At 44.7% G+C, this 11,601-nt stretch overlaps 1 protein-coding gene across 1 annotated transcript; it reads right to left on the bottom strand.

Annotated features, from left to right (window-relative positions):
* Window positions 1–241: 241 nt before the first annotated feature.
* Window positions 242–11,279, bottom strand: LOC112395399 (protein PBMUCL2-like). The gene is given in 6 exon segments (XM_024738555.1): window positions 242–316; window positions 1,008–1,294; window positions 1,350–1,811; window positions 2,796–2,886; window positions 2,889–2,988; window positions 11,221–11,279. Coding segments are annotated over 6 exon segments (1,074 nt in total).
* Window positions 11,280–11,601: the final 322 nt, after the last annotated feature.

Genomic DNA, 11,601 nt, shown 5'->3' on the forward strand with positions numbered 1-11,601 from the left:
TGCCCTAGTTTCATGGTGTGCTTTTGGTGGAATTAAACTGAACTCTTCAACTGAATAAAGCATTACTTTTGGCTTAATCACACTTACAAATGGATCCTGCACTGTGGGTTTGCCTCTTGGGGCAGAGGTCAGTGCACAATGGCATCAGTGACCAACAGGAATGAACGAGGTTTTAATGCCCTGCATGAGCTGGCTAATCATGTAAGCGCCCCTGCTGAGATTCCAACATGCACTTCATCCTTCAGTCAGGATGGCCCCAAAGGGCTGGCCCTTCCATGTCCAGCAGAGGCCAGAAGTTGAAGGCTTGGATTTTAGACTGAAAGTCAGCAAGAGGAAGTCACAGGGTTGGCATGGAGTCCTTTTATCTCCCTTTTTAGAAACAAGGCCCCTCTGAGACAGAAAAACACCTAGAGCCCCCCTTTGAGAGCTGTCACCCATTGTCTCTCCAAGACAGAGTAGCCCTGCTCATAAAAACCTACCCAATCCTGGTTTAAAAAAATCTTCTGCAGAATTCCAGAGTGGGTAGTAGTTAATACAAAATAACATAATTTCTGACATGAGTGGATGTCCAAAAATGTTTCCATTTTCTCCTCTTCTCTTACCCGACCAATTTCTCATCTTATAAAAATTTCCAAAGTTTTACATCTGCATTTATTTAATAGTTTAAGCCTCACTCCAGCTCTCACCATGTCTTACTATATTTGTGTTTTTATGCTCCTCTTCCTGTCTGCTTTATCTCTCTCCATACTGTCTTTCCCTTCCCTCCTCTCTCCTTTTCCCTCTGTCTCTCACACTTTCCTTTGTCCCTCAGTTCTGACCTCAATTTTTATGCTTCTTGCTCCTTTTCTTTCCATCTCTGTGTGTCTCTGCGTCTTTGCAGAGCTCTCTCTGTGTACGTTTCCTCGCCTTTGACAATTTCTTATGCCTCAGCTCCCCTTGCCCACCTCATCCTCCTCAGGTGCCCTTATTCCCATAATGTCCTGCACATTTCAGAGCCAGGTGCTCACCACTAGGAAGCCGAATCCAACAAAGAGTGCAACAGTGGTGGCAGTGGTAGCCAGGGAAATGAAGGGGATTCTGATGGGTGTCAGGAGCCCGGGGGGTTTCACTGCTGTTACTGAATCTGTTCCATCTGGTTTAGTGTCTGGATGTTCAGTGGTATAACCTTCCGTGGTCCCCAGGTCTGGGGTGGTGTAGTCCTCCGTGGTCCCTGGGTCTGGGGTGGTGTAGTCCTCCGTGGTTCCTGGGTCTGGGGTGGTGTAGTCCTCCGTGGTACTCATCCTCCTCAGGTGCCCTTATTCCCATAATGTCCTGCACATTTCAGAGCCAGGTGCTCACCACTAGGAAGCCGAATCCAACAAAGAGTGCAACAGTGGTGGCAGTGGTAGCCAGGGAAATGAAGGGGATTCTGATGGGTGTCAGGAGCCCGGGGGGTTTCACTGCTGTTACTGAATCTGTTCCCTCTGGTTTAGTGTCTGGATGTTCAGTGGTATAATCTTCTGTGGTCCCCAGGTCTGGGGTGGTGTAGTCCTCCGTGGTCCCTGGGTCTGGGGTGGTGTAGTCCTCCGTGGTTCCTGGGTCTGGGGTGGTGTAGTCCTCCGTGGTTCCTGGGTCTGGGGTGGTGTAGTCCTCCGTGGTTCCTGGGTCTGGGGTGGTGTAGTCCTCTGTGGTGCCCGGGTCTGGGGTGGTATAGTCCTCTGTCGTGCCTGGGCCCTCAGTGACATGATCCTTAGTGGTCTCTGGGTCAAAAGTGATAGTGTTTTCAGGGCTGGTCTCTGGGTGTTTAGTGGAAACATTTTGGCTTGTTCCTACTCAAAAATAATCTCTTTTAATGTGGATCATTGATGGCCCATCATCATCCGCTTTGCTTACTATTCTTCACAAGTATCTTGCCCATTCAAATGACACTTCTCCCCATATAATGTGATTTTATTTATTTGAGTTAAGGATCATTTGATATTTTAGGTTTAATTCTGATAAAATATTCTACAACATGCACCACAATATGGAGTATCCAGAGCTAAGTCATGTCCTTAGAAGATCTTCTCACCCAGCCTTTGATTCTGCCCTTGGTGGTTCTGGTCTCTTTCCATGGAAAAGTAAGCCTGACTCTTTCTAAACCTCCCTTCCCCCTGGGTTGATATTTCAGTATCCTGGGTATTCAGACTCCATGTTCCTTTGTGTCACCTCTCATCCAGTTATGCCTGGGTCTCTGGTAAACAAGTGAGGCAGGAGCCATGATTCTTATTAGAGATTGAATTCAGGTCGTGGCTTGGTATATGTTTTAGAATGAGGCAGCTCCTGGGTCAGATCTGGGGCCAAAGTGTCAAGATTGAGGGCAGGTAATATTCAAGGTGGTTTGAGGGTAGGAGAAGTCACAAAGGGCTGTGGATGTGGTCTGGTTGGGGTTGATAGAAGCACTGAATTGGGTATAAGTAGAAGGAAGAGATGGATCTTTCCACCTCCCACCACCTCCACCTGCAGGGCATCAGGACTGAGAGTGTTTATCCTTATGAATAAGTGCAGCCCACATGGCATAAATTTTGGGGTTTTTGGCTTCTCTGCTCAAAACAATTCCCCCCTACCTGCTGCCGATTCCTCAAATAGGGCTCAAATATTTCATTTCCCAAGGAGGGATGAAATACAGAAAGTTAAGGTCTAAATAACGAAAAGCAGAACATTTCCTTAAAAGAGGATGTAAGAAAGATAATGAACAGGACCATTGGAACCTACTCCCCTGTGACAGGGAACTGGGGGTAGGTACCAGGGTGTGGAGCTCCCCAAGGATCTCTCACCTATTCCACACCTTCTCTCAAGACTGGCCCTGCCTGAGTCCTAAGAGGTTCCTTCTCCAGGGATCCCGGCCCCTACCTCTCCAGACCCTGGGGAACCTTTGCACTCTTCTCTCCAAAAATAGTTCACTCACCCAGTTCCAAACACCGGAACAGAAGCAGCAGCAGGAGAAGGGATGAGGCAGCACATTTGCATCTCAAGAGAATCCAAATGGGCTGGAACCCAGGATGCTTCTTCCTCCCTCCTTCTCTCTACTTTTTCTCTCTCTCTTTCTCCTTAAGCACAGAGTGGCTGTGGGGTTCATATGTGCTGCTACAAAGGAATCCAGAATGCCTGGGTCTTCCTTCCTTCTTTCAGGGAGGAACAGCCTGCTTCTTTACTCTCTGTCAATCAAGGGAAGAAGAATTTGATGCAGAGGAGGGCCAGGGCAGAAGAGAGATGTCATAAGTGCAAGAAGGGGATCTTGGCTCTGCCCAGAGCCCAGAGTTGAGCATAACAGGTGATCAAACTTGTCAGCGTGGGTGGCATCGCTTTCTGATGCAGAGCCCTAGATGAAAGCTGTCCCCCACACAACGTCTCAGTGCTCAGGGCTTGGGCTTCCTTTTCCACAGGTGGGAGTGGTAAGGTTGGGGCGACCAAGGAGGGTTTCTGGCAGGCCTGCCTGGGGGATAGTGCATGGTGAGAAGAGGGCTAGATGTCAGAGGGCACAGAGCACCTGGGTCCTTAACAGAAAGGAGGAACGTTGATGAGGGGGGAGAAATACCCAATCTCTCTATCTTTTTAAAAATGTTTGTTTATTAATTTGGCTGCGCCGCACCTTAGCTGCAGCACATGGGATCTAGTTCCCTGACCAGGGATTGAACCCCGGCCCCCTGCATTGGAAGCCTGGAGCTTTAGCCACTGGACCACCAGGAAGGTCCCCCAATCTCTATCTTAGAACTGCCCTCTTCTCTCAGTCATCCACCCAAGTCCTTGTCAGTGGCTCATCTCCTACCTGCAGATTCATCTCCTTGCTGCTATTACTTGAATGCCCTCAACCCACCAAGATTTCCTCAGTGACCAGATGAAATTAGTTCACCTCCAAGAGTCCCATCGGGCTTGGAATGAGAATACCCATATTCCTTCCTTTGCTGATTCCCACCCCTGCATCATTCAAGATTGTCCAGAAAATTATAGCTGCTTCTTTTCATTCAGAGTCAGGAAGTTTCCTGCCATTCGTGGGGCCTCCCTCTTTCCCAGTATCCTCTTAAGTGGAAGAGGAACTCGGGAATTACAGGACGGCTGGAACCATGTTCCCCTGTCAGATGGCAGCTGATTCCCTGAAAGTCAACTTAGTGAATGGCTGGTTTACCAAATTTAATTGATTGCTTCAACTACTAATTTTATTTGAGTGGATTAAATATTATTTAGATGAATTAAGAAGGTATTTGTATATATTTAATATAACTAATGAATATATTTTAAAGGACTATCATAAGGAATAGATATTATTTTTAAGTCAAGAGACACAATTTGCATATAATAAAATTAACCTTTTTTCATGTATATATCTATAAAGCTTTTTGTTTTGTTTTATTGTAAATTTATTTTGAGATAATTTTAGACTTACAGGAGAGTTGCAAAGATAGTACAGAGAAATTATAAAATTTATACAATTATAGAAACTAAGAAATTAACTTTGGCATAATACTATTCACTAAATTACAGAATTTATTCAGATTTCATGTGTTTTTCCATTGATGTCCTTTTTCTGTTCCAGGATCCAATCCAGGGTTCCACATGGCATTTATTTATAGGTCTCCTCAGTCTCCTCCAATCTGTGACAGTTCCTCTGTCTTTGTCTTTCATGATGTTGACACTTTTGAAGAGTATCAATATTTTGTAGAGTGTCCTGAAACTTTGTTTCTTTTAAAAAATTTTTATTATAGTTGATTTATAGTGTTGTATTAGTTTCTGCTGTACAACAAAGTGTATCAGTTATACATATACATATATCCACTCTTTTTAGATTCTTTTCCCATATAGGTCATTACAGAACATTGAGAAGAGTTCTCTGTGCTATACAGTAGGTCCTTATTAGTTATCTATTTTATATATAGTAGCGTGTATATGTCAATCCCAGTCTCCCAATTTCCGCCCCCCACCGAGACATTTCCCCCCCAGGTAACCATAAGTTTGTTTTCTATATTTGTGACTCTGTTTACGTCTCCCAATTTCCGCCCCCCACCGAGACATTTCCCCCCAGGTAACCATAAGTTTGTTTTCTATATTTGTGACTCTGTTTCTGTTTTGTAAATAAGTTCACTTGTACCATATTTTTAGATTCCACATGTAAATAATATTATATGATATTTGTCTTTCTCTGTCTGACTTACTTCACTCAATATGACAATCTCTAGGTCCATCCATGTTGCTGCAAATGACATTATTTCAGTCTTTTTTTATGGTTGAATAATATTGCACTGTATATATGTACCACATCTTCTTTATCCATTCTTCTGTTGATGGACATTTAGGTTGCTTCTGTGTCCTGGCTACCAGTTATGGTTTTCTCTGGATATATGCCCAGGATCACATGGTGATTCTGTTTTTAGTTTTTTAAGGAACCTCCACACCGTTCTCCATAGTGGCTGCACCAATTTACATTCCCCTGAAACTTTGGTTTGTTTGATTTCTTTTTTTTTTTTACATCTTTATTGGAGTATAATTGCTTTACAATGGTGTGTTAGTTTCTGCTTTATAACAAAGTGAATCAGTTATGCATATACATATGTTCCCATATCTCTTGCCTCGTGTGTCTCCCTCCCTCCCACCCTCCCTATCCCACCCCTCCAGGCGGTCACAAAGCACCGAGCTGGTCTCCCTGTGCTATGTGGCTGCTTCCCACTAGCTATCTACCTTACCTTTGGTAGTGTATATATGTCCATGCCTCTCTCTCGCTTTGTCTTGTTTGATTTCTTATCACTAATTTGTTTTTGTGGTTAGATCAGGGTCATGAATTATTGGGAAGGAGACTGCTGAGATGATGTTCCCTTCTTAGTGCACCACATCAGGGAGCTCGTGGTATCAACGTGCCTTATCACTGTGATGCTAACCTTGATCACTTGGTTAAGGTGGTGTCTGAAAGAATTCTCCACTGTAAAGTTATTATTTGTCCCTTTGTAATTACTAAATATTTGGGGAGGGGTATTGAGACTATGCAAATATCCTATTTTTGCTTAAACTTTCATGCACTAATTTTGGCAACTATTGGCGCATCTTGCCTGCAGCTATTATTATTGTGGGTTTGTCCCTCCTTCCTTCTATATTTATGAATTGGAATTCTTCTGTAAGGAAAGTGGTGCCTTCTCCCCACTTTATTTATGCGGTTATTTACATCAGTGTGGACTCACAGGTATTTATTGTGTTCTGTGGGTTTTGAGATAATACTATCACAATTTATTTTGTTGCTCAAATTTCGGCCATTGTGAGCTCTCTCAGGCTGACTCCAGTGCCTTTTTAATATTCCCCGTCCTTTCTTCAAAGGACTTTTCTCCACTTTGGCATCACAAGATGCCCCATGCTCATTTTGGATTTCCTCTGCCCAGGCCCTGGAATCAACCATTTCTATTAAATCTTTTTTCTTAAATAAGCTTACAGACAGTGAAATGCACAGGTCTTAAGTATTCAGTTAGGTGTGTTTGACAGATATCTATTTACCTGTGTAACTAGCAGCCCAACCGAGATATAAGACATTTCTATCATCCAGAATGTTCCCCCTTCCTAAAAATTCTCACCCCTGTGGGAAATTAGTGATCTGCTGTCTGTCACTGTGGATTAGTTTTGTCTATTCTAGAATTTCAGACAAATGGAATCATACCGTAGGTTCTCTTTTGCGTTTGGCTTCTGTAGAGCTGTTTAAAGCTGTTTTGTTAATAGTATTGCAAAATGTACGTCAATGGCCTTGGTTCTGTTAAGAAGGCTCTGGCAAAGGTCCAGACTGTGAGAACCATGGCAAGGGCCAAGTTGATGAAACAAAGGTGAGTGATTCATTTGCCCAAGGAAGGATCAGCAAATGCGTGTGATGAGCAAGTGACACCAGAACCCTTGACAAGGGCTTGACTTGCAGCAAGAGTCCAGTGCTGACACACAGGCTTTTTGTACCTGTTCTGAGGCCTGGTTTTTCAGGGACTGCTGAGAGCCTGGCTCCTGACAGCACAGGCTGGGCCCGCCCTTGCAGAAACTCGCAGCACGTTCTCCCTGCCCAGGACTGCCACTGGGGCTGCGAGCCCGCAGGAGAGCAGGCGAGAAAGGAGGTGGCTTACACCTGTCTTCTCAGTGAAGAGCAGACCTGTGTGGCCAGGAAACCAGGGAATGTGCCACGCCTGGGTACAGCCCCATTAGCAAGACCTTCTCTGCTTCACAACTGGTGTGATCACTCCCCAGCCCCCTTGTGCTCTAATCTTGCATAGACTTTCTTGTTGTGCAACACAAACTTGTGAAGTCCAGCATCTGCCTTCCCCCATCTTTCCTGATTCCATTCTTCCGTCAGCCCGGAGGCCTTCAGGGAATGGGATAGAATGGGGAAGAAAATGGGACAGATATGAAGTCTGGATTTCACTCTAGGGATTTGAGAGCTGGGAGAACACTGGGAAGAGGGGTCTTTAGGATATAAGGAACCTCCATTCACAGTGATAAATAAACACACACCCACAGAGTCTGGTTCCGCATATATTAGATGCATTTATATAATAATTCAGTCACAGGACTGTCAGAGGCTGAAGCAGAGCTGGGAGGAGCAGCCCTGGGGGCAGGAGGGACAGACACTCAGAATCGCAATCCAGGTCAGCTCCCTCTCTGCCCCCGAGGAGCATCCCTGGCTTCAGGGATGCTCAGGCCACTTGTGTCTCCCAGTCAGCTCCATAGCTGCAGGAGGAGACAGCTCTCCTCTGCAGTCAGTTACAGTGGCCCTTGACCCTTCTGGAGCTTCATAACAGCCGTGAGTGCATGGCCATGGGGTGGTAAGAGATCTACGTTGAAGAGGTTTCTTAGGCACAGAGAGTTTCTCTAGAAAACAAGAGGCTGAATAGCTTCAGAGTCTTGCCCCCCTCTTCAGTGCTCTCTGATCCCAAGCGTCTCCCCTCCTGCCAGCTCTCTCCCTCCTCGTTACTTCTTCTGGTCCCCTTCTTCCCCTCATCAGTTTCCTCTGAATATGTCTTGGCTTTTTGACTCTCTGTCTTGCTGACTCTAACCTGCTGTTTCTCTTTCCTGATTTTCTCATCCTTGTTACTCCCACAGTGACTCTGCTCTCTCTAGCTTAGTTCCTTCCTCACTTGCCTGCTCTCTTTCCCTCAGAAAAAGGGTTTCCTATACATCAGGCACTCATGAAATGGAAGAGTCCAGTGAGGAGAATCACAGCCACCGCAACCAAGGCCAGGGTAACTAGCATGACTTCCGACAGCCTCAGGTGTCTGCTAGGGTTTTCCTCTTTCATTGGAGGAGCAGTACTTGTGCTGGTGACACTGGAGATAGTAGCTGTTGTGTTAGTTCCACTGGACAGTGTGGTTGATCCAAGGGAGGTAGCTGTAGTGTTAACATTAGAAGTTACAGCTTATTAAGGAAGGATGGCTGATTAGTTCCACTGGAAATTTTGTTTCCAGGTGTTGTGCTAAGTGCCACATATGAATTAGTACTTCAAATACTCACAATACCTCCATGAGGTAGGAACTGCTACTACCCAATTTTATAGATAGGGACATTGAGGTTTAGAGAAATTAAGCCTGGTCCCAGGTTAGAGAGCTAGCAGGTCATGTAACAGGGATTTAAACCAAGGCAGCCTGACATGAGAGCCAACCCTTAACCCGTATACTACTCCACATTCTAAGTCACATGACCGGGGGAGTCACATGACCCAGGGTCACAGGTATTAATCCTTCTCTAACTATTCATGATACTCTTCAGATAAAGAATATAAAAGAGATAGTTGAAGGGTCCATGTGTATAACTGAGCTACCCTCCAAACAGAATTGTACCCTTCTTCCAGAGGAGAAATAATCAAGGGGAAGTTTGGGAGGGGAAATAATGTGCATTTTCACTATCAGGTAATTCTTATGCACACAGAAGTTTGGGAGCCACCAGGTACAGGATCCCACATGACCTTGGCACCTGGCCTGGCAGAGAACTAGCCACAGGTAGCTGGAGGAGATAAGGTCTCCCAGGATTCCAGGAAGGGACCCAACCTCCTTGCTTAGTGAATCAGAGTTAAGGTGAGGCTCATGCTTTTTCCCTCTATCTCATGCCTCTTTCCTACCTGTTCTGATTTTCCATCCCAATAACAACCAAGCTCTTGGCTTCCCAGATGCCTAAATACTCTCACCTCATCTGTGACTCTGTTCTTCTGCTGGGATATAGGTTTTCTTCCCCTTACCTATTACTTTCTTAGTATTATCAGGACTAACATAAATATTGCAAATTTAGGCAGAAGACCTAAATAGACATTTCTCCAAAGAAGACATACAGATTGCCAACAAACACATGAAAGAATGCTCAACATCATTAATCATTAGAGAAATGCAAGTCAAAACTACAATGAGATATCACCTCACACCAGTAAGAATGGCCATCATCAAAAAATCTAGAAACAATAAATGCTGGAGAGGGTGTGGAGAAAAAGGAACCCTCTTGCACTGTTGGTGGGAATGTAAATTGATACAGCCACTATGGAGAACGGTATGGAGGTTCCTTAAAAAACTGAACATTGAATTACCATGTAACCCAGCAATCCCACTACTGGGCATATACCCAGAGAAAACCATAGTTCAAAAAGACACATGCACCCCAATGCTCATTGCAGCACCATTTACAATAGCCAGGGCATGGAAGCAACCTAAATGCCCATCGACAGATGAATGGATAAAGAAGATGTAGCACATATGTACAATGGAATATTAGTCAGCCATAAAAGGAAACGAAATTGAGTTATTTGTAGTGAGGTGGATGGACCTAGAGTGTGTCATACAGAGTGAAGTAAGTCAGAAAGAAAAATAAATACTGTATGCTAACACATATATATGGAATCTAAAAAAACGTCATGAAGAACCTAAGGGCAGGACGGGAATAAAGATGCAGACCTACTAGAGAATGGACTTGAGGACACGAGGTGGGGGAAGGGTAAGCTGTGACAAAGTGAGAGAGTGGCATGGACATATATACACTACCAAATGTAAAACCGATATATAGTGGGAAGCAGCCACATAGCACAGGAAGATCAGCTCGGTGCTTTGTGACCACCTAGAGGGGTGGGATAGGGAGGGTGGGAGGGATGGAGACTCAAGAGGGAAGAGGTATGAGGATATATGTATAGCTGATTCACTTTGTTATAAAGCAGAAACTAACACACAACTGTAAAGCAATTATACTCCGGTAAAGATGTTAAAAAAATATATTACAAATTTAGATTTAGGGGAAGAGTCCAAAAACTTCTTGTTAATGCCTCTGATTAGGGTTATATTCAGAGTCAAGAGAGAAACTAGGGGAATTACCTGGCAGTTCAGTGGTTAGGACTCCGTGCTTTCACTGCCAAGGACATGGGTTCAATATCAAGGAGGGGCAAATTCTAGAAAAAATTCAATCTGTGCAAGTGTGGAACAGCCCCCTGACAAGTTTAATTAGAGGGAAGGTGACTGCTGTCAGAGATGTTGGAAATGGATTCTTGCCTACTGTGGGTTATCAGGCATTAACTTTAAGATCCTTCCAACTCCAATGCATCTGTATTTGGGATTGGTTGATTACAGAAGAAATAGTCCAGACTTTTGGGCAGAAGAGTTGTTACTGGGAACAGAATAGAGAACAAATGCTGGGTTGGATTGAAGAGAATAGAGCAAAATATTGGTCCTTACTTCTTTGATGAGAATGAGAGCTAACAGGAAGAGTGTGCATCCCAGGACTGGGCAACACTTCCCACAAACACTACTCAAACTTCAAGATTATCTTCTTTTAAACAAAATTACTCACTATTTCCTAAAAGTAATAGAAGACAAAACAACAGCCAGCATTCAAGGGAAAATGTTTTTCTCTTCATCTTGAGATTCTCTGCCTTGCAAGCCTGGAAAGGAACGTTCTTGAGTCCCAGATATGATTAGGCCTAGAAAGGAAAGAAAAAGAACTGAGGGTCTTGAAAAAAAAGAGTCTCAAGTTGGAGATCTGAGGCTGGAGTTCTGGGGGTTTTGGTCTCCAAAGAATGGGCCTACAATGGGAAGAAAAACACCAGTAGGCAGAACCTGGGGTTGCAGACTGGGGACGCTGGATGCCTGGTCCCTTAGGATCCCTCCACAGAATGTCACCTCTTTCTTTCTCTTTCAAAGAAGGTCTTTATAGCGTCATCTGGGTTGGGCCGCAGCTGGGTATATGACCTGTTGTTCTTCCAGCTGTGGGCAGGTAACAGAATACCTGAACTCAGAGAGGAGAGGTATAGAGGCCAGGAGATCCGTGAGAATGAAGAGTGACATGGTCGCATTAGGCAGGGCCTCAGGAGGAGCAGGAAGTAGTACAGTTCAAAGGGATCATGTTGTCAAAGTGGAGGGGACTCATCCTCTGAGGCAGGGATGGGGCTAAAAACCTGTTCTAGCTCAAGACCTTGTTTCCTGGAGAGAAGTCCTGAGTAACTGGGATAACTGTGTGGGGGCAGGGTGCGGGAAGGTAGACTTGATGAGCAAACCTTAGTTGGAAGGACACATCAAGTGAGTTTCACTGTGAATGGGGACGGCGGCCCGGACCTCTGGGTGCTGGTGAGCATGTGATAGGCACACATCTTGGATGAGGTGGGAAGAG

Source organism: Neophocaena asiaeorientalis, unplaced genomic scaffold (assembly GCF_003031525.2).
Source record: "Neophocaena asiaeorientalis asiaeorientalis breed wild unplaced genomic scaffold, Neophocaena_asiaeorientalis_V1.1 scaffold282, whole genome shotgun sequence".
NCBI classification, from domain to species: Eukaryota; Metazoa; Chordata; class Mammalia; order Artiodactyla; family Phocoenidae; genus Neophocaena; species Neophocaena asiaeorientalis.